This window comes from Oncorhynchus mykiss, chromosome 21 (genome assembly GCF_057628025.1).
Source record: "Oncorhynchus mykiss isolate SJ-2025 chromosome 21, ASM5762802v1, whole genome shotgun sequence".
Classification (NCBI taxonomy): Eukaryota; Metazoa; Chordata; class Actinopteri; order Salmoniformes; family Salmonidae; genus Oncorhynchus; species Oncorhynchus mykiss.
In genome coordinates, this window is record NC_143042.1 from 8,205,512 (window position 1) to 8,227,403 (window position 21,892).

Genomic DNA, 21,892 nt, shown 5'->3' on the forward strand with positions numbered 1-21,892 from the left:
CTGTAGATCCTGTCACTGTCACCCAAAACCGCTCCCGATGGGATGCCGACATGAAACCCGAAAGGCAGCCTGAAGCTACTGTCTATGATGTGGGTCTGGGACTGAAATAACTGGCATGGCATTTTATTACTGTCCCAGAAATCTGATGGCAAGCCATTGCTTTGGGGGCAGCGCTCCAAGTTAAAGGTGGCCTGCCTCCAACATTCCTGCGTTCTCAACTTCTCAGTTCTTACTATGTTCAGTTTTTTTCGTATTTTGGAGCTATTCTGCTGATTATTTTAGTACATGGTGAGATTTAGAATGTAAGCAAATAAAGTAAATGATTATTTTCCCCCACTCATATTTTGTCTAAAATATTGCTTTAGCTTGGACATATATATATATATTTGTCTCGTGGCATCTGTGGCATTTGCTGCAATATTCTCCAGTAGGCCTATATTTTGTTTCTCTCGTTTTTGAATTATCACTCATCTATACCATTCATGAGCCTACCCTATGAGCAGACTTTAAAAACGTTGAAAAGAGGTTACGTCGTTAAAAATACATATTTCAACCAATTTTGCTCACTGGGTACATTAATTTAACACCAGCTATAGTCAACTACTTTATAGAACTTGCATTCCACAAATTCTCAATTTCATTTTGGGGAAGATAACTGAATCCATGTGTTCAGGAATTTAAAAAAATGCACTGTCTTTGTTATGGGTCACAGGAGTTACCTAGGCTAATCCCGATGCGTTTATGTGCAATGCGGTTTTTTGCGCATTTTGCCAGCATTTAGGTCATTAGGGGGCTTAATCAATGCGCTGCATAAAGTTTCTACATGCATGTGCAAATCATCCCAGTTTCTGCAACTTCAGCCAAAAGTCGGAAAAGTGTGTGTGTGTGTGTGTGGGGGGGGACATGCATAAACTTCTACATATTAGCTCTCAGTCTATTACAAGGGAAATTGCATGTATCCGGTTTGGCATCACCCCCAGCTGCTTAAGATAAACAAGTTGACGAACGTACTTTGCTTGAGGCTGTGGAAACTGGCTGAAGAAGGGACGAGAGTGCGGTTAAAGTGCTGGTTAATTGCCGCGCAGCTGGGGGAGGGGAACCGGTTTGATAAAGCGGACTGGGGGTTTGAACCAGGGACGGCTTCTTTCCAGTAAAGGGGGGCATCGCTGGCTGCACTGTGGGCTCTTCCTGTTAATCCCAGATCGGACCATATAAACAGGTATAACGCGGAGAGGACGTTCAATCAATCCACGCCGCAAACCTTGGATTAGGATAATACACTCTACTCCATCAAAAATGAAGGCAGATATCATCTGGATTTACAAACTTTTCTTGTGTGTTGTGCTCGCTGTGAATTCAGGTAAATCTTACTAGGCAATATGACCTAACGGTAAACTATGTATAGCCTACATAGCCCGTCATTGATATTCGGTTTAGTGGCTGTGCGTATAGGCTATATCATTTTCATAGGCGTGAAAGGGAACGAGTTCTCTAAATATATCACACAGATCCGAAGACTTGTAAGTGAAATGGATTGAAGTGTAGCACTTCCATACACCAATCATTTATAACCTACGTTTAACTGGCCTGCAGACTTTTACTTTTGCGCAGAAATATTGCATATGTCATGAAGACTAAAATGTTTCTTTGTATTGGTAGCCTAAACGTAAAACATTATTCCATTAGTGGTTGATACATTGATACGCTGCAACATCTATCAAAATCCACAGTGGTGATCAATGGCCTGAATTATTTAGAGGTATTTGATAATGGTTGATATTGTAATTGGAATGTGGCGAGGTGGCCATGTCTTCAGTTTGTCCCGATGTGTTCATTAGCTGGCTGGTGCGGCAGGGAATGTGCATTGCGCTTTGGCATGTAGGCTAAGGTAACACGATGATGCTGCTTAGTAGAGAAGATAATTTGTGAAACACTGATTTTTGGTCAAAACTTAACAGATATTCTCAGTTTAAAGATTTTATTTTAAAAAGAGGCATATGTTGAATTTAACAGATATTCTCGGTTTCAAAAATGTTTTTAATAAAAGAGGCCTATATTGATCGTTGCCTATATCAGTGTTAGGCTATATTCATGAATTGGGCCGAGTGGTTCAATTGACTCGTAAGAAAATGTGAGTGATGTCAGTGAGAAATTACTTTATGTTTTCACTGTCATAAATACCTAGTGTATGTAGGCCTAATGCATGCGTTACGCGCGGCCATCTGCGTAAAGGTAACTATAGTACACATCATAGATCCTCTGCGCTGCAGTCATGTTTTTGAAATGCGTCTGCTGGCGATATAACTGCTTTGTCATTAACATTTTTTATAAGTCAGGTTCATTAATATAATAGGCCCTTTACTGTCCCTGGAACGATAAATGCATAGCTACTGAAATAATTTCGTGCAGTTATCCACGCAACTGATATGTTGATATAATCAAGCTAGATTGAAAACACCTAAATAGACCTATAACTAACTGCTCAGGGAAAATGACAAATTAACTTAATTTTAATTCCTGAGCTCAGTCAAGGTACATTTAATTGCTCTGGTTAAACCCAGTGGATGTTGTGCGAATGCCCGAATAGTCAGATTGTGAATCCTGCGTGTGCGCGCAGAGGTGAGCTGCGCTATAGCCACATCTGGACGCAGAGCCGAGTTCCATTAACTTCCTCGCAAATTTTCACTTACACAGATTGAATGCGTATGCAAATTCGATAACGAGACGCACCTTTAACCGGTTCCTTTGCTGTTTAAAGAGGAGATGCGTTTTATTGGATACAGGTCCTCTCTACTTTGGAAAAAGGAAACGGTACCCGTCTTCCCACATTGACATGTTTAACGTTAATGCCAAGATAGTAGACTAAAACCTAATCCGCTAATAACAAACCGAAGTTTGTCTTTTGGCATCACTACCAAAAAAAACTCGGACTATATCGGACCAACGTTGGTCAATTTAAAAAACGAATACGCCTAAATCTAATATTGAGTCGGTGAGATAACGGAATGTCTCTTTCTCTCTGTCTGAGGGAGAGGAAGAGTCTGAGTGAAGTGTAATTGCGCGGCGTGAGAAGAGATGCATGTTAGAACAACAGGGTGATTGATGAGTCCCAGATCTAGTACTAATGCCGCCCAGGCATTGTGTCCTCCCAGAAACCATTCCGACCACGGAGAGTCTCACAGACATCACAGTGAGCTGCAGAGTACAGACGCAACGAATTGTCTCTGATGTGGGCGCATTAACATGTTTCTTACATTCAAAACTCCTAAGCACTTTTCAATTGATAATTTTTCACTCTGGTCACAAATGAGGAAGGACAGACTGCACCACTAAAGTAAATGCTCTTTAAATACTTTATTTATGGATTTTCAATAAGGAGAACTCTGAGAGACCATGTGATGACAAGTTTAATATCTTCAGTCCTATAAACCCCTTCACACCAAAAGTATGTCTAGTTGTAACTTCTCACATGTTCAATTGAGGTCCCTGTAGCTTTCTTATATGTAACTTAATATCTGCCAGGAGACACTAACAACCCTTAAAAGTCTAAGCCGTTGGGGAGGTCTACTAAGCTAACATATGGAATTGTTTTAAGATGGTCATACCATGGATCATTTAGCTATTTGATTTACAGTTTTAGGACCCCTGTAGGTATCAACAACCTATATTCAAATATTTAATTTGGCCTCTACTACTATAGCCCATAGAAACACATTGAATAACACATTCATAAATGGCAAAACTAACAGTCAAATAATACAAACAATGATGGTTCATTGGTTCTTGACCTATAAACAGCTGACTTCACTGTTTTAACGTTTAATGATGGTGCAGCTCTGGGCTTCATACACATTGATTGAGGGAAGCGGAGTTAGTGTTGTGTGTGTGTGCGTGCGTGCGTGTGTGTGTGTGTGTGTGTGAGATTGATAGCCGAGATTCTGTGTGTGCATGTCTGTCTGTCTACTCTCTTTCTGTTCACCGTCTGTCAGTCTGTTCCATCGGTCTGTTCACCGTATCTGTCCTGTTTTAGAGTGCAGGAAGCAGTCGTTACATAAGTATCATCTCTGTCCTGTCTCAGAGTGCAGGAAGCAGTCGTTACAGAAGTATCATCTCTGTCCTGTCTCAGAGTGCAGGAAGCAGTCGTTACAGAAGTATCATCTCTGTCCTGTCTCAGAGTGCAGGAAGCAGTCGTTACAGAAGTACAGTCTCTGTCCCGTCTCAGAGTGCAGGAAGCAGTCGTTACAGAAGTATCATCTCTGTCCTGTCTCAGAGTGCAGGAAGCAGTCGTTACAGAAGTATAATCTCTCTCCCGTCTCAGAGTGCAGGAAGCAGTCGTTACAGAAGTATCATCTCTGTCCTGTCTCAGAGTGCAGGAAGCAGTCGTTACAGAAGTATCATCTCTGTCCCGTCTCAGAGTGCAGGAAGCAGTCGTTACAGAAGTACCATCTCTGTCCCGTCTCAGAGTGCAGGAAGCAGTCGTTACAGAAGTATCATCTCTGTCCCATCTCAGAGTGCAGGAAGCAGTCGTTACAGAAGTATCATCTCTGTCCCGTCTCAGAGTGCAGGAAGCAGTCGTTACAGAAGTACAGTCTCTGTCCTGTCTCAGAGTGCAGGAAGCAGTCGTTACAGAAGTATCATCTCTGTCCTGTCTCAGAGTGCAGGAAGCAGTCGTTACAGAAGTACAGTCTCTGTCCTGTCTCAGAGTGCAGGAAGCAGTCGTTACAGACGTATCATCTCTGTCCTGTCTCAGAGTGCAGGAAGCAGTCGTTACAGAAGTATCATCTCTGTCCCGTCTCAGAGTGCAGGAAGCAGTCGTTACAGAAGTACCATCTCTGTCCCGTCTCAGAGTGCAGGAAGCAGTCGTTACAGAAGTATCATCTCTGTCCCATCTCAGAGTGCAGGAAGCAGTCGTTACAGAAGTATCATCTCTGTCCCGTCTCAGAGTGCAGGAAGCAGTCGTTACAGAAGTACAGTCTCTGTCCTGTCTCAGAGTGCAGGAAGCAGTCGTTACAGAAGTATCATCTCTGTCCTGTCTCAGAGTGCAGGAAGCAGTCGTTACAGAAGTACAGTCTCTGTCCTGTCTCAGAGTGCAGGAAGCAGTCGTTACAGACGTATCATCTCTGTCCTGTCTCAGAGTGCAGGAAGCAGTCGTTACAGAAGTATCATCTCTGTCCTGTCTCAGAGTGCAGGAAGCAGTCGTTACAGAAGTACAGTCTCTGTCCCGTCTCAGAGTGCAGGAAGCAGTCGTTACAGAAGTACAGTCTCTGTCCCGTCTCAGAGTGCAGGAAGCAGTCGTTACAGAAGTACATCTCTGTCCTGTCTCAGAGTGCAGGAAGCAGTCGTTACAGAAGTATCATCTCTGTCCCGTCTCAGAGTGCAGGAAGCAGTCGTTACAGAAGTACCATCTCTGTCCCGTCTCAGAGTGCAGGAAGCAGTCGTTACAGAAGTATCATCTCTGTCCCGTCTCAGAGTGCAGGAAGCAGTCGTTACAGAAGTATCATCTCTGTCCCGTCTCAGAGTGCAGGAAGCAGTCGTTACAGAAGTACAGTCTCTGTCCTGTCTCAGAGTGCAGGAAGCAGTCGTTACAGACGTATCATCTCTGTCCCGTCTCAGAGTACAGGAAGCAGTCGTTACAGAAGTATCATCTCTGTCCCGTCTCAGAGTGCAGGAAGCAGTCGTTACAGAAGTATCATCTCTGTCCTGTCTCAGAGTGCAGGAAGCAGTCGTTACAGAAGTATCATCTCTGTCCTGTCTCAGAGTGCAGGAAGCAGTCATTACAGAAGTATCATCTCTGTCCTGTCTCAGAGTGCAGGAAGCAGTCGTTACAGAAGTATCATCTCTGTCCTGTCTCAGAGTGCAGGAAGCAGTCGTTACAGAAGTATCATCTCTGTCCTGTTTCAGAGTACAGGAAGCAGTCATTACAGACGTATCATCTCTGTCCTGTCTCAGAGTACAGGAAGCAGTCGTTACAGAAGTATCATCTCTGTCCTGTCTCAGAGTGCAGGAAGCAGTCGTTACAGAAGTATCATCTCTGTCCTGTCTCAGAGTGCAGGAAGCAGTCGTTACAGAAGTATCATCTCTGTCCCGTCTCAGAGTGCAGGAAGCAGTCGTTACAGAAGTATCATCTCTGTCCCATCTCAGAGTGCAGGAAGCAGTCGTTACAGAAGTACAGTCTCTGTCCCGTCTCAGAGTACAGGAAGCAGTCGTTACAGAAGTATCATCTCTGTCCTGTCTCAGAGTGCAGGAAGCAGTCGTTACAGAAGTATCATCTCTGTCCTGTCTCAGAGTGCAGGAAGCAGTCGTTACAGAAGTATCATCTCTGTCCCGTCTCAGAGTGCAGGAAGCAGTCGTTACAGAAGTATCATCTCTGTCCCGTCTCAGAGTGCAGGAAGCAGTCGTTACAGAAGTACAGTCTCTGTCCCGTCTCAGAGTGCAGGAAGCAGTCGTTACAGAAGTATCATCTCTATCCTGTCTCAGAGTGCAGGAAGCAGTCGTTACAGAAGTACAGTCTCTGTCCCGTCTCAGAGTGCAGGAAGCAGTCGTTACAGAAGTACAGTCTCTGTCCCGTCTCAGAGTGCAGGAAGCAGTCGTTACAGAAGTACATCTCTGTCCTGTCTCAGAGTGCAGGAAGCAGTCGTTACAGAAGTATCATCTCTGTCCCGTCTCAGAGTGCAGGAAGCAGTCGTTACAGAAGTACCATCTCTGTCCCGTCTCAGAGTGCAGGAAGCAGTCGTTACAGAAGTATCATCTCTGTCCCGTCTCAGAGTGCAGGAAGCAGTCGTTACAGAAGTATCATCTCTGTCCCGTCTCAGAGTGCAGGAAGCAGTCGTTACAGAAGTACAGTCTCTGTCCTGTCTCAGAGTGCAGGAAGCAGTCGTTACAGAAGTACCATCTCTGTCCCGTCTCAGAGTGCAGGAAGCAGTCGTTACAGAAGTATCATCTCTGTCCCGTCTCAGAGTGCAGGAAGCAGTCGTTACAGAAGTATCATCTCTGTCCCGTCTCAGAGTGCAGGAAGCAGTCGTTACAGAAGTACAGTCTCTGTCCTGTCTCAGAGTGCAGGAAGCAGTCGTTACAGACGTATCATCTCTGTCCCGTCTCAGAGTACAGGAAGCAGTCGTTACAGAAGTATCATCTCTGTCCCGTCTCAGAGTGCAGGAAGCAGTCGTTACAGAAGTATCATCTCTGTCCTGTCTCAGAGTGCAGGAAGCAGTCGTTACAGAAGTATCATCTCTGTCCTGTCTCAGAGTGCAGGAAGCAGTCGTTACAGAAGTATCATCTCTGTCCTGTCTCAGAGTGCAGGAAGCAGTCGTTACAGAAGTATCATCTCTGTCCTGTCTCAGAGTGCAGGAAGCAGTCGTTACAGAAGTATCATCTCTGTCCTGTTTCAGAGTACAGGAAGCAGTCGTTACAGACGTATCATCTCTGTCCTGTCTCAGAGTACAGGAAGCAGTCGTTACAGAAGTATCATCTCTGTCCTGTCTCAGAGTGCAGGAAGCAGTCGTTACAGAAGTATCATCTCTGTCCTGTCTCAGAGTGCAGGAAGCAGTCGTTACAGAAGTATCATCTCTGTCCCGTCTCAGAGTGCAGGAAGCAGTCGTTACAGAAGTATCATCTCTGTCCCATCTCAGAGTGCAGGAAGCAGTCGTTACAGAAGTACAGTCTCTGTCCCGTCTCAGAGTACAGGAAGCAGTCGTTACAGAAGTTTCATCTCTGTCCTGTCTCAGAGTGCAGGAAGCAGTCGTTACAGAAGTATCATCTCTGTCCCGTCTCAGAGTGCAGGAAGCAGTCGTTACAGAAGTATCATCTCTGTCCTGTCTCAGAGTGCAGGAAGCAGTCGTTACAGAAGTACAGTCTCTGTCCCGTCTCAGAGTGCAGGAAGCAGTCGTTACAGAAGTATCATCTCTGTCCTGTCTCAGAGTGCAGGAAGCAGTCGTTACAGAAGTATCATCTCTGTCCTGTCTCAGAGTGCAGGAAGCAGTCGTTACAGAAGCATCATCTCTGTCCTGTCTCAGAGTACAGGAAGCAGTCGTTACAGAAGTATCATCTCTGTCCTGTCTCAGAGTGCAGGAAGCAGTCGTTACAGCAGTACCAGAAGAGTGAGGACACCAGGCTGCTGTGTCCAGATTGCCCCCAGCCCTCCATGGTCAAGAACAGCCGCTCGCTGGAGCACTGTGCTCGCAAGTGCAGCAAGAACAAGAAAACCTTCACCTGCAGGTGCATCTCACACAAACAAAGAAGATGGTCATAGAGGCAGATGCATGCAAAATGCACAACTGTTTCACACATGTTTCTCTCTCTTCCTCACTCACTCACTCACTCACTCACTCCCTCACTGTTTCTCCATCTTTCTCTCTCTCCAGTGACCTACATTTTCCCTCTTTCCCCCTCCTCCCTTCATACAGCCTTCATATTTCTTATCACCCAGTGCTCATCTCTCAACTACTTCCTGTCTGTTCTTACAGGGCATTCTACTTTGACCATCAAAACAGGAAATGCCACTTGCTTCCCTTTGACCGCTTCATGGACAGTGCTCACAGGGAACACAGGGTGAACTTTGACCTTTATGAGAAAAAAGGTAAATATAACTGTTGACTTTAGCTCAAACATGACATTTTAGCCTTACACTGTCGCTTTTCCCCCTCCAAAGCCTCGTAAAATGTTGTCTTGGAAAAAACGCTGGATAACCGTTAATGTTGACTTAGCGAGATCTGCCTCAAACACGGCATCATACACTCTCTCTTTTCTCCGAAACGTTCTGAGATGTCAGTGGAATGTTTATAGACGTTTATAGCAATGCAGATATGTTGTTTGTCTAGAGTGATGGTTCTTGTGGTGTGACGGATCCTTCGAGCTTGACTTTCTAAGGTTTAAGAGCTCTCGATGTCTGTTGACACAACAACTGCCTTCCCGCTCTAGTTATGTAACTCCAGTGGCCAGAGATGTGCACACAAACATGCGGTGAACCAACCAGAGCATAAACAACATGGCCGCTGTTTACAGTTTGGACCCAAGGGATTGTTTAAGCTGTGGAGTCTCGCGCTTGAGAATTGACAAAACGCCCCAAAGTGACATTTAATTAACTTTAGGGAGCTATATCTTCCATGCAAATAATGACAGTGTTTTGCTAACTCTGACATGAATGTTTGTGTCTCTGTCTTTCTCTCTCGTCTTGGCATTTTTAGATTATGTGAGGGAGTGTATCATCGGTTCCGGGGTGAACTACAAAGGCAGGAGGGCGGTAACCAAGGCCAAGATTCCCTGTCAGTCATGGGCTGAATCCTTCCCTCACGAACACACGTAATTTTCTCTATTTTACCGAATTTTTTAATGTTATTTTTCTGTGGGATATGCAGATTTGTCAGTCTGTGGTATTTCTAAGGCTTTGTTAGAGTGTTGGGCCTTGTAGGCTAAAGTGGGATTGTTGGGTGACATACTCAGATGGTTAATGACTTGAGCTCCTTCTGTGTAAAACTCTTTGAGACAGAATGTCTCCCCCTCTTCTCACATCAGTGACTGGAAGAGCCAAACACTTATACATCACTTAAACACTGTAGCGTTATGACACATACACACCTAACACACACACACACACCCACATCCTACCCCCCCTAGACCTATCCCGTCTTACATCGCTCTAGTTAAACAAAAAACGAATTGTCAGAGAGGGAGGGAGGGTTGGCAGAAAGGAAAGAGGAAAGGTCATCAAGTACAGTAGGTACAGCAGGAAAAGCTCTCAGGTTAAGCTAAGTGAGACCAGTGAATATCTAATGATGGTTTGGAGCCAGGTTCATGTTAGCGCTGCTCGTTAGCCACAAGACATTTTAACAGCAATGTTTGGGGTCGGAGAGGAAGGAGAGAGGAGATAATGGAGATGAAATTAAAGAAGAGTGGAGAGAGAAAGAGGGAGGGAGGGAGTGAACGAAAGAGAGAAAGTAGGCAGGGAAAGAAGGGGAGATAGAGAAACAGATGGAGAGAGATGGATAGAGAGAGAAAAAGAAAGAAACAAGGAAGGAGAGAGAGTGAAGGGAGAGAGAGAGTAGAGAGAGAGAGAGTGTAGAGAGAGTGTAGAAAGAGTGTAGATAAAGTGTAGAGAGGGAGAGAGAGAGAAAGAAAGAAAGAAAGTGTAGAGAGAGAGAAGAGAGAGAGTAAAGAGAGTGCAGAGAGAGTAGAGATGTATAGACTGAGGTAATGTGCTATGTGCTCTCCAGCTGAGCTCACTAAGCCACAGACATGAGAAAAATGCAAGCCTCCGACCGAGATGAAAATACAGGGCCCACTCTCACCTCCCCCAGGACACCTTGACTCTCCCCCTCCGCCCCCTCCTCCCCTCCCCCTTGATCAGCTGCCGGATTATTCATGCAAACTGTCTGACTGATTGAATGAATCACATATGCACAGACAGACAGAGAGATGGATATGCACACAGACCCCAGCACAAATGGACAGATGTACAGACCTCTAAATATTCCTGCGTTTGATATACAGCCTAGTTCAGCGACCTTTTCTGACGAATAACTGAATGCATCGCAGCACCCTCCAGTTGAACCACAACACAAGTTTGTTCCCCTCTCCTTAAGGGGTGAGAGTTGCAGCTGGTTAGCGTGAGACTGTCCCAGTGTGTGAGAATTACACATAATGAAGCATGCATCATTTGGGTTTCATGTAACTATTATTGGAATGCTTGACTGATCACTGATTGCAGGTGTGACTTTTCAGGGCTTACATCTGCTGTCTGATGTTAGGACTTGGATTGTAATATCACTAAAGGAGTATTTTGAAGTTGGTATAGTAGCTTGTTAGGTACAGATTGTGTAGTCAGTTGTATTAAAGTGTATTTGGAGGTTGCTCTATTGCAGGGTACTCAAGTCTTACCCTACGAGGTCCAGAGCCTGCTGCTTTTCTCTTCTACCTGATCATTTATTGCACACACCTGGTGTCCCAGGTATAAATCAGTCGCTGATTAGAGGGGAATCACACACCTGGTGTGTCAGGTATAAATCAGTCGCTGATTAGAGGGGAATCACACACCTGGTGTGTCAGGTATAAATCAGTCCCTGATTAGAGGGGAATCACACACCTGGTGTCCCAGGTATAAATCAGTTGCTGATTAGAGGGGAATCACACACCTGGTGTCCCAGGTATAAATCAGTCCCTGATTAGAGGGGAATCACACACCTGGTGTGTCAGGTATAAATCAGTCCCTGATTAGAGGGGAATCACACACATGGTGTCCCAGGTATAAATCAGTCGCTGATTAGAGGGGAATCACACACCTGGTGTGTCAGGTATAAATCAGTCCCTGATTAGAGGGGAATCACACACCTGGTGTCCCAGGTATAAATCAGTCCCTGATTAGAGTGGAATCACACACCTGGTGTGTCAGGTATAAATCAGTCCCTGATTAGAGGGGAATCACACACCTGGTGTCCCAGGTATAAATCAGTCCCTGATTAGAGGGGAATCACACACCTGGTGTGTCAGATATAAATCAGTCCCTGATTAGAGGAGAATCACACACCTCGTGTCCCAGGTATAAATCAGTCCCTGATTAGAGGAGAATCACACACCTGGTGTCCCAGGTATAAATCAGTCCCTGATTAGAGGAGAATCACACACCTGGTGTCCCAGGTATAAATCAGTCCCTGATTAGAGGAGAATCACACACCTGGTGTCCCAGGTATAAATCAGTCGCTGATTAGAGGGGAATCACACACCTGGTGTCCCAGGTATAAATCAGTCACTAATTAGAGGTGAATCACACACCTGGTGTCCCAGGTATAAATCAGTCGCTGATTAGAGGTGAATCACACACCTGGTGTCCCAGGTATAAATCAGTCACTAATTAGAGGTGAATCACACACCTGGTGTCCCAGGTATAAATCAGTCGAGGATTAGAGGGGAATCACACACCTCGTGTCCCAGGTATAATTCAGTCCCTGATTAGAGGAGAATCACACACCTGGTGTCCCAGGTATAAATCAGTCCCTGATTAGAGGAGAATCACACACCTTTTGTCCCAGGTATAAATCAGTCGCTGATTAGAAGGGAATCACACACCTGGTGTGTCAGGTATAAATCAGTCCCTGATTAGAGGAGAATCACACACCTTTTGTCCCAGGTATAAATCAGTCGCTGATTAGAAGGGAATCACACACCTGGTGTGTCAGGTATAAATCAGTCCCTGATTAGAGGAGAATCACACACCTCGTGTCCCAGGTATAATTCAGTCCCTGATTAGAGGGGAACAATGAAAAAAAGAGGTCCAGAGTTGAGTTTGAGGGCTGTTTTTATCTGGTTCCAGAGTTCTTCATTGTAACATTTTGAACTTGTATCATTTCCCGCTAGATCATAATGCTGTCATTTCAGCATGCAGTTTTCCAGTTTCCAGTTTACTGGGGCTAAATCTAAAGACAAGCTGGTGTGTTTATCCTTGTCCAGAGAGAGAGATGGGGAGAGAGAGACACACACACACAGAAAGAGAGAGAGAGAGACACACACACAGAGATAGAGTGAGAGGCACAGAGAGAGAGAAAGAAACATGAGAGACCCAAAGAGAGACAAAGAGAGGGAGACACAGTGAGAGAGACACAGCGAGTCACAGAGAGAGACACACAGTGAGAGAGACGTAGTGAGACAGTGAGAGAGAGACAGTAAGAGAGACACAGTGAGAGAGACACAGTGATGGATGTGGAGAAAAAGAGGGAGAGGTCCAAATAGAAAGCCAGACCTATGTGCATAGTGTCTGCCTGCAACACCATAGGGACCCCTCCTCGACAAGGAGATGAATAGTTGGCTAACATCTGTTAGCCCAACATCATTACTTTCTTTCCTCCTCTATACTGTATATACAGACACAGACAGGCAGGCAGTAAATCTTCTTACTGGCTCCTCTCTCTCCTCATGTGGAGCTGGGGGTGCAGCTCACCAGATAAAGTGAAATCCTGTATTTTTTTAATGACATTCTGATAGACTTTTATGACGTTAAAGGAACGTGTTGATATGTTAATAAGCAGGACTCAACTCATTATGTTTTTGGCTGTTGGCAGGCAGTCGGTCAGGTCCAAGTTGAAGTCTGGCCCTGTCCAAAATAAGCTCCTAGATCCTTGGTACTACATGTGGATGCAACTTAATGGTATAGGCAAGTAATATGGTCAGATCTACACTAGTGTCTAGGGGGCTTCTGGGCTTGTGGTTGTCTCTGGACTGGGCATTAGACTACCACGTGGATGGAAGGGTTTTGGTTCATAGCAGACTGGACTCCCACTATTTCACTGAAGACTCTCTCGTGGTCTAAGTTAGATCTCTGCGTTTCCTCTGGCAATGGGATGAGTGATGTTGTGCATTAGTGGAGTTCTATGGAGGTCGGAGGGCACAGGGGGGAGTGCCGAGCCGGCTCTCCCCCAAGAAAGGGCCCTGGCATTGGGGTTGAGGGTTGAACCAAGCTGCTGATAGGAAGGCGTTGGGGTTGAGGCCTGAGCCGAGCTGCTGATAGGAAGGCCCCTCTGGTTTTCTTTCTATTCATTTTTTTATTCTCCATCTCTCTTTCCATGTCTCAGCATCTCTTCTGTTGCTCTCTTTCCATGTCTCAGCATCTCTTCTGTTGTTCTCTTTTCATGTCTCCAGCATCTCTTCTGTTGCTCTCTTTCCATGTCTCAGCATCTCTTCTGTTGCTCTCTTTCCATGTCTCAGCATCTCTTCTGTTGCTCTCTTTCCATGTCTCAGTATCTCTTCTGTTGCTCTCTTTCCATGTCTCAGCATATCTACTGTTGCTCTCTTTCCATGTCTCAGCATCTCTTCTGTTGCTCTCTTTCCATGTCTCAGCATATCTTCTGTTGCTCTCTTTCCATGTCTCAGCATATCTTCTGTTGTTCTCTTTCCATGTCTCAGCATATCTTCTGTTGCTCTCTTTCCATGTCTCAGCATATCTACTGTTGCTCTCTTTCCATGTCTCAGCATCTCTTCTGTTGCTCTCTTTCCATGTCTCAGCATATCTTCTGTTGCTCTCTTTCCATGTCTCAGCATATCTTCTGTTGTTCTCTTTCCATGTCTCAGCATCTCTTCTGTTGCTCTCTTTCTATGTCTCAGCATCTCTTCTGTTGTTCTCTTTTCATGTCTCCAGCATCTCTTCTGTTGCTCTCTTTCCATGTCTCATCATCTCTTCTGTTGCTCTCTTTCCATGTCTCAGCATCTCTTCTGTTGCTCTCTTTCCATGTCTCAGCATATCTACTGTTGCTCTCTTTCCATGTCTCAACATATCTTCTGTTGTTCTCTTTCCATGTCTCAGCATATCTTCTGTTGCTCTCTTTCCATGTCTCAGCATATCTACTGTTGCTCTCTTTCCATGTCTCAACATATCTTCTGTTGTTCTCTTTCCATGTCTCAGCATATCTTCTGTTGCTCTCTTTCCATGTCTCAGCATATCTTCTGTTGCTCTCTTTCGATGTCTCAGCATCTCTTCTGCTGCTCTCTTTCCATGTCTCAGCATATCTTCTGTTGCTCTCTTTCCATGTCTCAGCATATCTTCTGTTGCTCTCTTTCCATGTCTCAGCATCTCTTCTGTTGCTCTCTTTCCATGTCTCAGCATCTCTTCTGTTGCTCTCTTTCCATGTCTCAGCATCTCTTCTGTTGCTCTCTTTCCATGTCTCAGCATCTCTTCTGTTGCTCTCTTTCCATGTCTCAGCATCTCTTCTGTTGCTCTCTTTCCATGTCTCAACATATCTTCTGTTGTTCTCTTTCCATGTCTCAGCATATCTTCTGTTGTTCTCTTTCCATGTCTCAGTATCTCTTCTGTTGCTCTCTTTCGATGTCTCAGCATCTCTTCTGCTGCTCTCTTTCCATGTCTCAGCATATCTTCTGTTGCTCTCTTTCCATGTCTCAGCATATCTACTGTTGCTCTCTTTCCATGTCTCAGCATCTCTTCTGTTGCTCTCTTTCCATGTCTCAGCATCTCTTCTGTTGCTCTCTTTCCATGTCTCAGCATATCTTCTGTTGCTCTCTTTCCATGTCTCAGCATATCTTCTGTTGTTCTCTTTCCATGTCTCAGCATCTCTTCTGTTGCTCTCTTTCCATGTCTCAGCATCTATTCTGTTGCTCTCTTTCCATGTCTCAACATATCTTCTGTTGTTCTCTTTCCATGTCTCAGCATAACTTCTGTTGTTCTCTTTCCATGTCTCAGCATCTCTTCTGTTGCTCTCTTTCCATGTCTCAACATATCTTCTGTTGTTCTCTTTCCATGTCTCAGCATCTCTTCTGTTGTTCTCTTTTCATGTCTCCAGCATCTCTTCTGTTGCTCTCTTTCCATGTCTCAGCATCTATTCTGTTGCTCTCTTTCCATGTCTCAGCATCTCTTCTGTTGCTCTCTTTCCATGTCTCAGCATATCTTCTGTTGTTCTCTTTCCATGTCTCAACATATCTTCTGTTGTTCTCTTTCCATGTCTCAGCATCTATTCTGTTGCTCTCTTTCCATGTCTCAGCATCTCTTCTGTTGCTCTCTTTCCATGTCTCAGCATATCTTCTGTTGTTCTCTTTCCATGTCTCAACATATCTTCTGTTGCTCTCTTTCCATGTCTCAGCATCTATTCTGTTGCTCTCTTTCCATGTCTCAGCATATCTTCTGTTGTTCTCTTTCCATGTCTCAACATATCTTCTGTTGTTCTCTTTCCATGTCTCAGCATCTCTTCTGTTGCTCTCTTTCCATGTCTCAGCATATCTTCTGTTGCTCTCTTTCCATGTCTCAACATATCTTCTGTTGTTCTCTTTCCATGTCTCAGCATCTCTTCTGTTGCTCTCTTTCCATGTCTCAGCATAACTTCTGTTGTTCTCTTTCCATGTCTCAGCATCTCTTCTGTTGCTCTCTTTCCATGTCTCAACATATCTTCTGTTGTTCTCTTTCCATGTCTCAGCATAACTTCTGTTGTTCTCTTTCCATGTCTCAGCATCTCTTCTGTTGCTCTCTTTCCATGTCTCAGCATAACTTCTGTTGTTCTCTTTCCATGTCTCAGCATCTCTTCTGTTGCTCTCTTTCCATGTCTCAACATATCTTCTGTTGTTCTCTTTCCATGTCTCAGCATCTCTTCTGTTGCTCTCTTTCCATGTCTCCAGCATCTCTTTTTTGTATTTTTATTTCTCCATCATCAAATCAAATCACATTTATTTATATAGCCCTTCGTACATCAGCTGATATCTCAAAGTGCTGTACAGAAACCCAGCCTAAAATCCAAAACAGCAAGCAATGCAGGTGTTGAAGCACGTTGGCTAGGAAAAACTCCCTAGAAAGGCCAAAACCTAGGAAGAAACCTAGAGAGGAACCAGGCTATGAGGGGCGGCCAGTCCTCTTCTGGCTGTGCTGGGTGGAGAGTACAACAGAACATGGCCAAGATGTTCAAATGTTCATAAATGACCAGCATGGTCAAATAATAGGTCTGGGATAGGTAGCACATCCGGTGAACAGGTCAGGATTCCATAGCCGCAGGCAGAACAGTTGAAACTGGAGCAGCAGCACGGCCAGGTGGACTGAGGACAGCAAGGAGTCATCATGCCAGGTAGTCCTGAGGCATTTCCTACGGCTCAGGTCCTCCGAGAGAGAGAAAGAAAGAGAGAATGAGAGAATTAGAGAGAGCATACTTAAATTCACACAGGACACCGGATAAGACAGGAGAAGTACTCCAGATATGACAAACTGACCCTAGCTCCCCGACACAAACTACTGCAGCATAAATACTGGAGGCTGAGACAGGAGGGGTCAGGAGACACTGTGGCCCCATCCGATGATACCCCCGGACAGGGCTAACAGGAAGGATATAACACCACCCACTTTGCCAAAGCACAGCCCATATGCTTCACATGGTGCTTTTACTCCCAAAAGGTGTGTGTGTGTGTCCGTGTGTATGTGTGTGTCCGTGTGTGTGTGTGTCCGTGTGTGTGTGTGTGTCCATGTGTGTGTGTGTGTGTCCATGTGTGTGTGTGTGTGTCCATGTGTGTCTCCCGTGACCCTTCTGCTGAACTAATGTGCAATGCAGAAGAAATAGATTATGTTTCAATTTGTGAAGTTGGTGAAAACAAGAAATGGTTGAGCTGCTGTTTCTGATTGGTAGTTGTGTGGTAAAATCCGTGTTGTGAGACTCTGTGCATGTGTAGCAGTTACTGGCTGATTTACAGGCCAGACTGGAAGCATTTACTGGTAGATTAGCCTGAGGGCATGGAATGAATGTGAAGGGAGGATGTACTAGAAGATAATATTTTCCATTTTCTATACATTTTTATCACACTTTGTCTATATTACTATGGTCCAAGATAATGTAGCTAAGTTAGCATGTTGCGACTCTACCAACTGTCTTTGTTTTTGGCTCAGTTTTTAGCGTGCTATCCTTCGGAGCTAAGGGCCCCCAATTCACGTCAATATCTAAGAGAAACCCACAGAAATCACATCTTAAACAAAATTAAGTTCTACAACTTTATGAGTCCTAAAACAGCAACTCCTATCGTGCTTGTCACACACATTTGGTCATTCCCACTTCATGCTTAGTAGTGTTTTTCTCCACACTTTCCCACAGCTTCCAGCCGGCGAGACTAGGCAAGAAGGACCTGAACGGGAACTTCTGCCGTAACCCCAAGAACGAGAGCAGTGGGCCCTGGTGTTTCACTACAGACCCAGAGGTCAGGCACCAAGAGTGTGGCCTGCCTCAGTGCTCCCAAGGTAACACCTCAACCAGCAGAGTCCAATTACACGTTGGGGCCAGTTTCCCAGACACAGGTTAAGCCTAGTGCTGGATTTAAGAGCACTTTCAATTGAGATTATTTTTAGTCTAGGACTAGGCTTAATCTGTGCTTGGAAAAATTGCCCTTTGGTTTGCCCAACATAGACATCTTTGAAATGTCAATGATATGTCATTTACTGGAGTGAAGCTGATTTGTTGTCGAAAAGCAGCCATGTTTTTGGAAGTTTTTTTCAACTGAACTCTGCTTGCTAATAGTGTACCACTACGGTCTGATAACAACCCTCTGTTATCCCGATAACAACCTAGAAAAACATATCTTGTGCTCTTGTAGCTGAACAAGAATGTTGTTTTTGACGCACCAGGGAATACCAATTCACTACCGTGTCAAGAAATGTTTAGTATGCTAGTATATTAGTTCTCATTGAATATTGTACAAAGATTGAGAGATAAACATGTTGCTAACATTATTAAAGTGATCAACTTTACAATAAGATGAAAGTCAGACTGTTATTTAGTCATCTTTAATCGTGTTATGGGAAGGTTGCGCTAACGTTGTTTTTGCGTTTGCAGTGGAGTGTATCAGGTGTAACGGGGAAGACTACAAAGGGCCGATGGATCACACAGAGAGTGGGAAGGAGTGTCAGAGATGGGATTCATCCAAGCCCCACAGACACCCCTACCAACCTAAAAAGTGAGTAAGGAAACCCATAGCCTTATGTATTCATAGCACAGTAAGTTATGGCTAACGTTACTTACTTTTAAATGAATTACTCCTTTTTATTACTTCAAAGTAAATTGTTTGTGATCTTTGGATTAGCCCACTGCTGTTAGTTAGTCAACCTTCTGTATGCAGTGAATGTGGTGAAGGTCTGTGGATGAATGTATACTCAGACCCACCACACTGCAGTCCCTCATCAAGTTCTACACACACACACACACACACACACACACACACACACACACACACAGCTGCACAAACGCTCCCTCTATCCTAATACACAGGAGATGAACCCATGTAGCATAACTCTCTCTGTCTCTTTCATTTTTTTTTTTTTTTCATATTTTTCTTCACAGGTACCCTGATAAAGGGCTGAATGACAACTACTGTCGGAATCCGGACAACCGTTTGCGTCCGTGGTGTTACACCATGGACCCACAAACACCCTGGGAGTACTGCAACATCAGTGTGTGTGGTGAGTGTGTGCACTTTCTACTGTCTTCCTCTTTATCCCAAATAGTGAAATGTCTAATGTCTAACGACTGTCTAATGATACTGGTATGGCATACCAACGCTTAGAATGTGGAAGGACAGACATGTTAGATAATCAGTCTGGTTTTGTGGTCTCAGCATATTGTTCTGTTGGGTTCTGTTGTGTTCTGTTGGGTTGTGTTGGGTCGAGGTGGAGCAGGAAGCACTCACATAGTAAAGAATAGTGGATGGTACACATTTTCTTACACACACACACCTCGTCCGGATCCTCATTAATGCGATGTCACAGCTCCCTCGTTGAGAGAGGGGGCCCCTGTCCCTCCCAATACTTCTCCATTCTCTCACACACATTCCCTATTCCCTACAGTGAGGTAAAAAAGTATTTGATCCCCTGCTGATTTTGTACGTTTACCCACTGACAAAGAAATGATTGGTCTATAATTTTAATGGTACGTTTATTTGAACAGTGAGAGACAGAATAACAACAACAAAAATCCAGAAAAACACATGTCAAAAATGTTAAAAATTGATTTGCATTTTAATGAGGGAAACAAGTATGTGACCCCTCTGCAAAACATGACTTAGTACTTGGTGGCAAAACCCTTGTTGGCAATCACAGAGGTCAGACGTTTCTTGTAGTTGGCCACCAGGTTTGCACACATCTCAGGAGGGATTTTGTCCCACTCCTCTTTGCAGATCTTCTCCGAGTCATTAAGGTTTCGAGGCTGACGTTTGGCAACTCGAACCTTCAGCTCCCTCCACAGATTTTCTATGGGATTAAGGTCTGGAGACTGGCTAGGCCACTCCAGGACCTTAATGTGCTTCTTCTTGAGCCACTCCTTTGTTGCCTTGGCCGTGTGTTTTGGGTCATTGTCATGCTGGAATACCCATCCACGACCCATTTTCAATGCCCTGGCTGAGGGAAGGAGGTTCTCACCCAAGATTTAACGGTAGATGGCCCCGTCCATCGTCCCTTTGATGCGGTGGAGTTGTCCTGTCCCCTTAGCAGAAAAACACCCCCAAAGCATAATGTTTCCACCTCCATGTTTGACGGTGGGGATGGTGTTCTTGGGGTCATAGGCAGCATTCCTCCTCCTCCAAACACGGCGAGTTGAGTTGATGCCAAAGAGCTACATTTTGGTCTCATCTGACCACAACACTTTCACCCAGTTGTCCTCTGAATCATTCAGATGTTCATTGGCAAACTTCAGACAGGCATGTATATGTGCTTTCTTGAGCAGGGGGGCCTTGCGGGCGCTGCAGGATTTCCCTCCTTCACGGCATAGTGTGTTACCAATTGTTTTCTTGGTGACTATGGTCCCAGCTGCCTTGAGATCATTGACAAGATTTCCCGTGTAGTTCTGGGCTGATTCCTTACTGTTCTCATGATCATTGCAACTCCACGAGGTGAGATCTTGCATGGAGCCCCAGGCCGAGGGAGATTGCCAGTTCTTTTGTGTTTCTTCCATTTGCAAATAATCGCACCAACTGTTGTCACCTTCTCACCAAGCTGCTTGGCGATGGTCTTGTAGCCCATTCCAGCCTTGTGTACGTCTACAATCTTGTCCCTGACATCCTTGGAGAGCTCTTTGGTCTTGGCCATGGTGGAGAGTTTGGAATCTGATTAATTGATTGCTTCTGTGGACAGGTGTCTTTTATACAGGTAACAAACTGAGATTAGGAGCACTGCCTTTAAGAGTGCGCTCCTAATCTCAGCTTGTTACCTGTATAAAAGACACCTGGGAGCCAGAAATCTTTCTGATTGAGAGGGGGTCAAATACTTATTTCCCTCATTAAAATGCAAATCAATTTATAACATTTTTGACATGCGTTTTTCTGGATTTTGTTGTTGTTATTCTGTCTCTCACTGTTCAAATAAACCTACCATTAAAACGATAGACTGATCATGTCTTTGTCGTTACAAAATCAGCAGGGGATCAAATACTTTTTTCCCTCACTGTATATATGCCCATACAACTTCACTAAACAAACCATAATCTCCCCCATTAGTCCTTCCTAGCAGTGGAATAGAATACGAGACTCCCACAGAATTCAATAGAACTCTTCAATATTTTGATGTATTTATCTGTATGGGGATTCTACTGTGATCAGAAGGGAAGAGAGTGGACCACACTGAGTCTGTAGAGGGGCTTTCTAACTTTATTTAACCAGGAAAGAGCCTTGAGGTTAGAAACCTCTTTTGCGAGGGCAACCACTGTGATTGAAGTGGTGGTTTTAGGGAGGTCCGGGTTGTGGTTTTGAGAGTGCCAAAGTTTTTTTTGGTAGAGGGGCCACAATGGTGGTTTGGGGGAATAACGAGATAAGTATAGGAGCCTTCCAAAGGAGACAGGGAGAGGCTTTGTTTGGGATATTTCGTTTTTCATGTGCCTCTAAGCTGAAAGCTATTTACCTCAGAGTGAGGCCAAGTGGGCTGTATTTGTCAACTGCAGGGGAGGAAGAGTTTGACGGTTTAAAACTTCCACTTCAAATTTTTACTAAGGCTGGGTTTACACAGGCAGCTTACTTCTGATATTTTTCCACTAATTGGTATTTTCACCAGTCAGCTCCTTTTGCCAATAATTGGGCAAAAGATCACAATTGGGTTGCTTGTGTAAACTCATCCTTAGTCATGCATTGATGACAATGGAAGACTAACTAGAAATTTCACTTTAAGTGGAAATTATGATTCACCCTTATGAAATATATTAACTGTAGGGGGGTAGCCAAAATGGCTGAATAGCTACTGACACAGATAGTTCCAATAGATTGGGAGGCATTGGGAGTAATGTTCATCATCGTTATCAACAGAACACACAGGCGCCACAGTTGTAACATCATGGATGTTGAAACCATAACAGATTGTCAGAAGTGTTGTAGAAAGCAAGGTCCACTGAAACCCTGGCACTACAACTGAGGACCTGACTAGATGGGGGGGATGAGAGGGCGTGCTAGTGTGTTGGGGAGT

The 21,892-nt window shown here is 44.6% G+C and overlaps 1 protein-coding gene across 2 annotated transcripts in view; it reads left to right on the plus strand.

Annotated features, from left to right (window-relative positions):
* Positions 1-939: 939 nt before the first annotated feature.
* The window catches only part of LOC110501011 (hepatocyte growth factor), a 44,854-nt gene continuing 23,901 nt past the window's right edge, over positions 940-21,892 (plus strand). The window contains exons 1-7 of one of the 2 annotated variants that reach the window (XM_090213657.1): positions 940-1,360; positions 8,061-8,214; positions 8,463-8,575; positions 9,183-9,297; positions 17,553-17,695; positions 18,288-18,408; positions 18,792-18,910. In XM_090213657.1, the coding sequence (XP_090069783.1) occupies positions 1,297-1,360; positions 8,061-8,214; positions 8,463-8,575; positions 9,183-9,297; positions 17,553-17,695; positions 18,288-18,408; positions 18,792-18,910 (829 nt within the window). In that variant the 5' untranslated portion in view covers positions 940-1,296. The remainder of the gene's footprint in view (positions 1,361-8,060; positions 8,215-8,462; positions 8,576-9,182; positions 9,298-17,552; positions 17,696-18,287; positions 18,409-18,791; positions 18,911-21,892) is intronic. The other variant, XM_090213658.1, reaches the window with a different exon arrangement.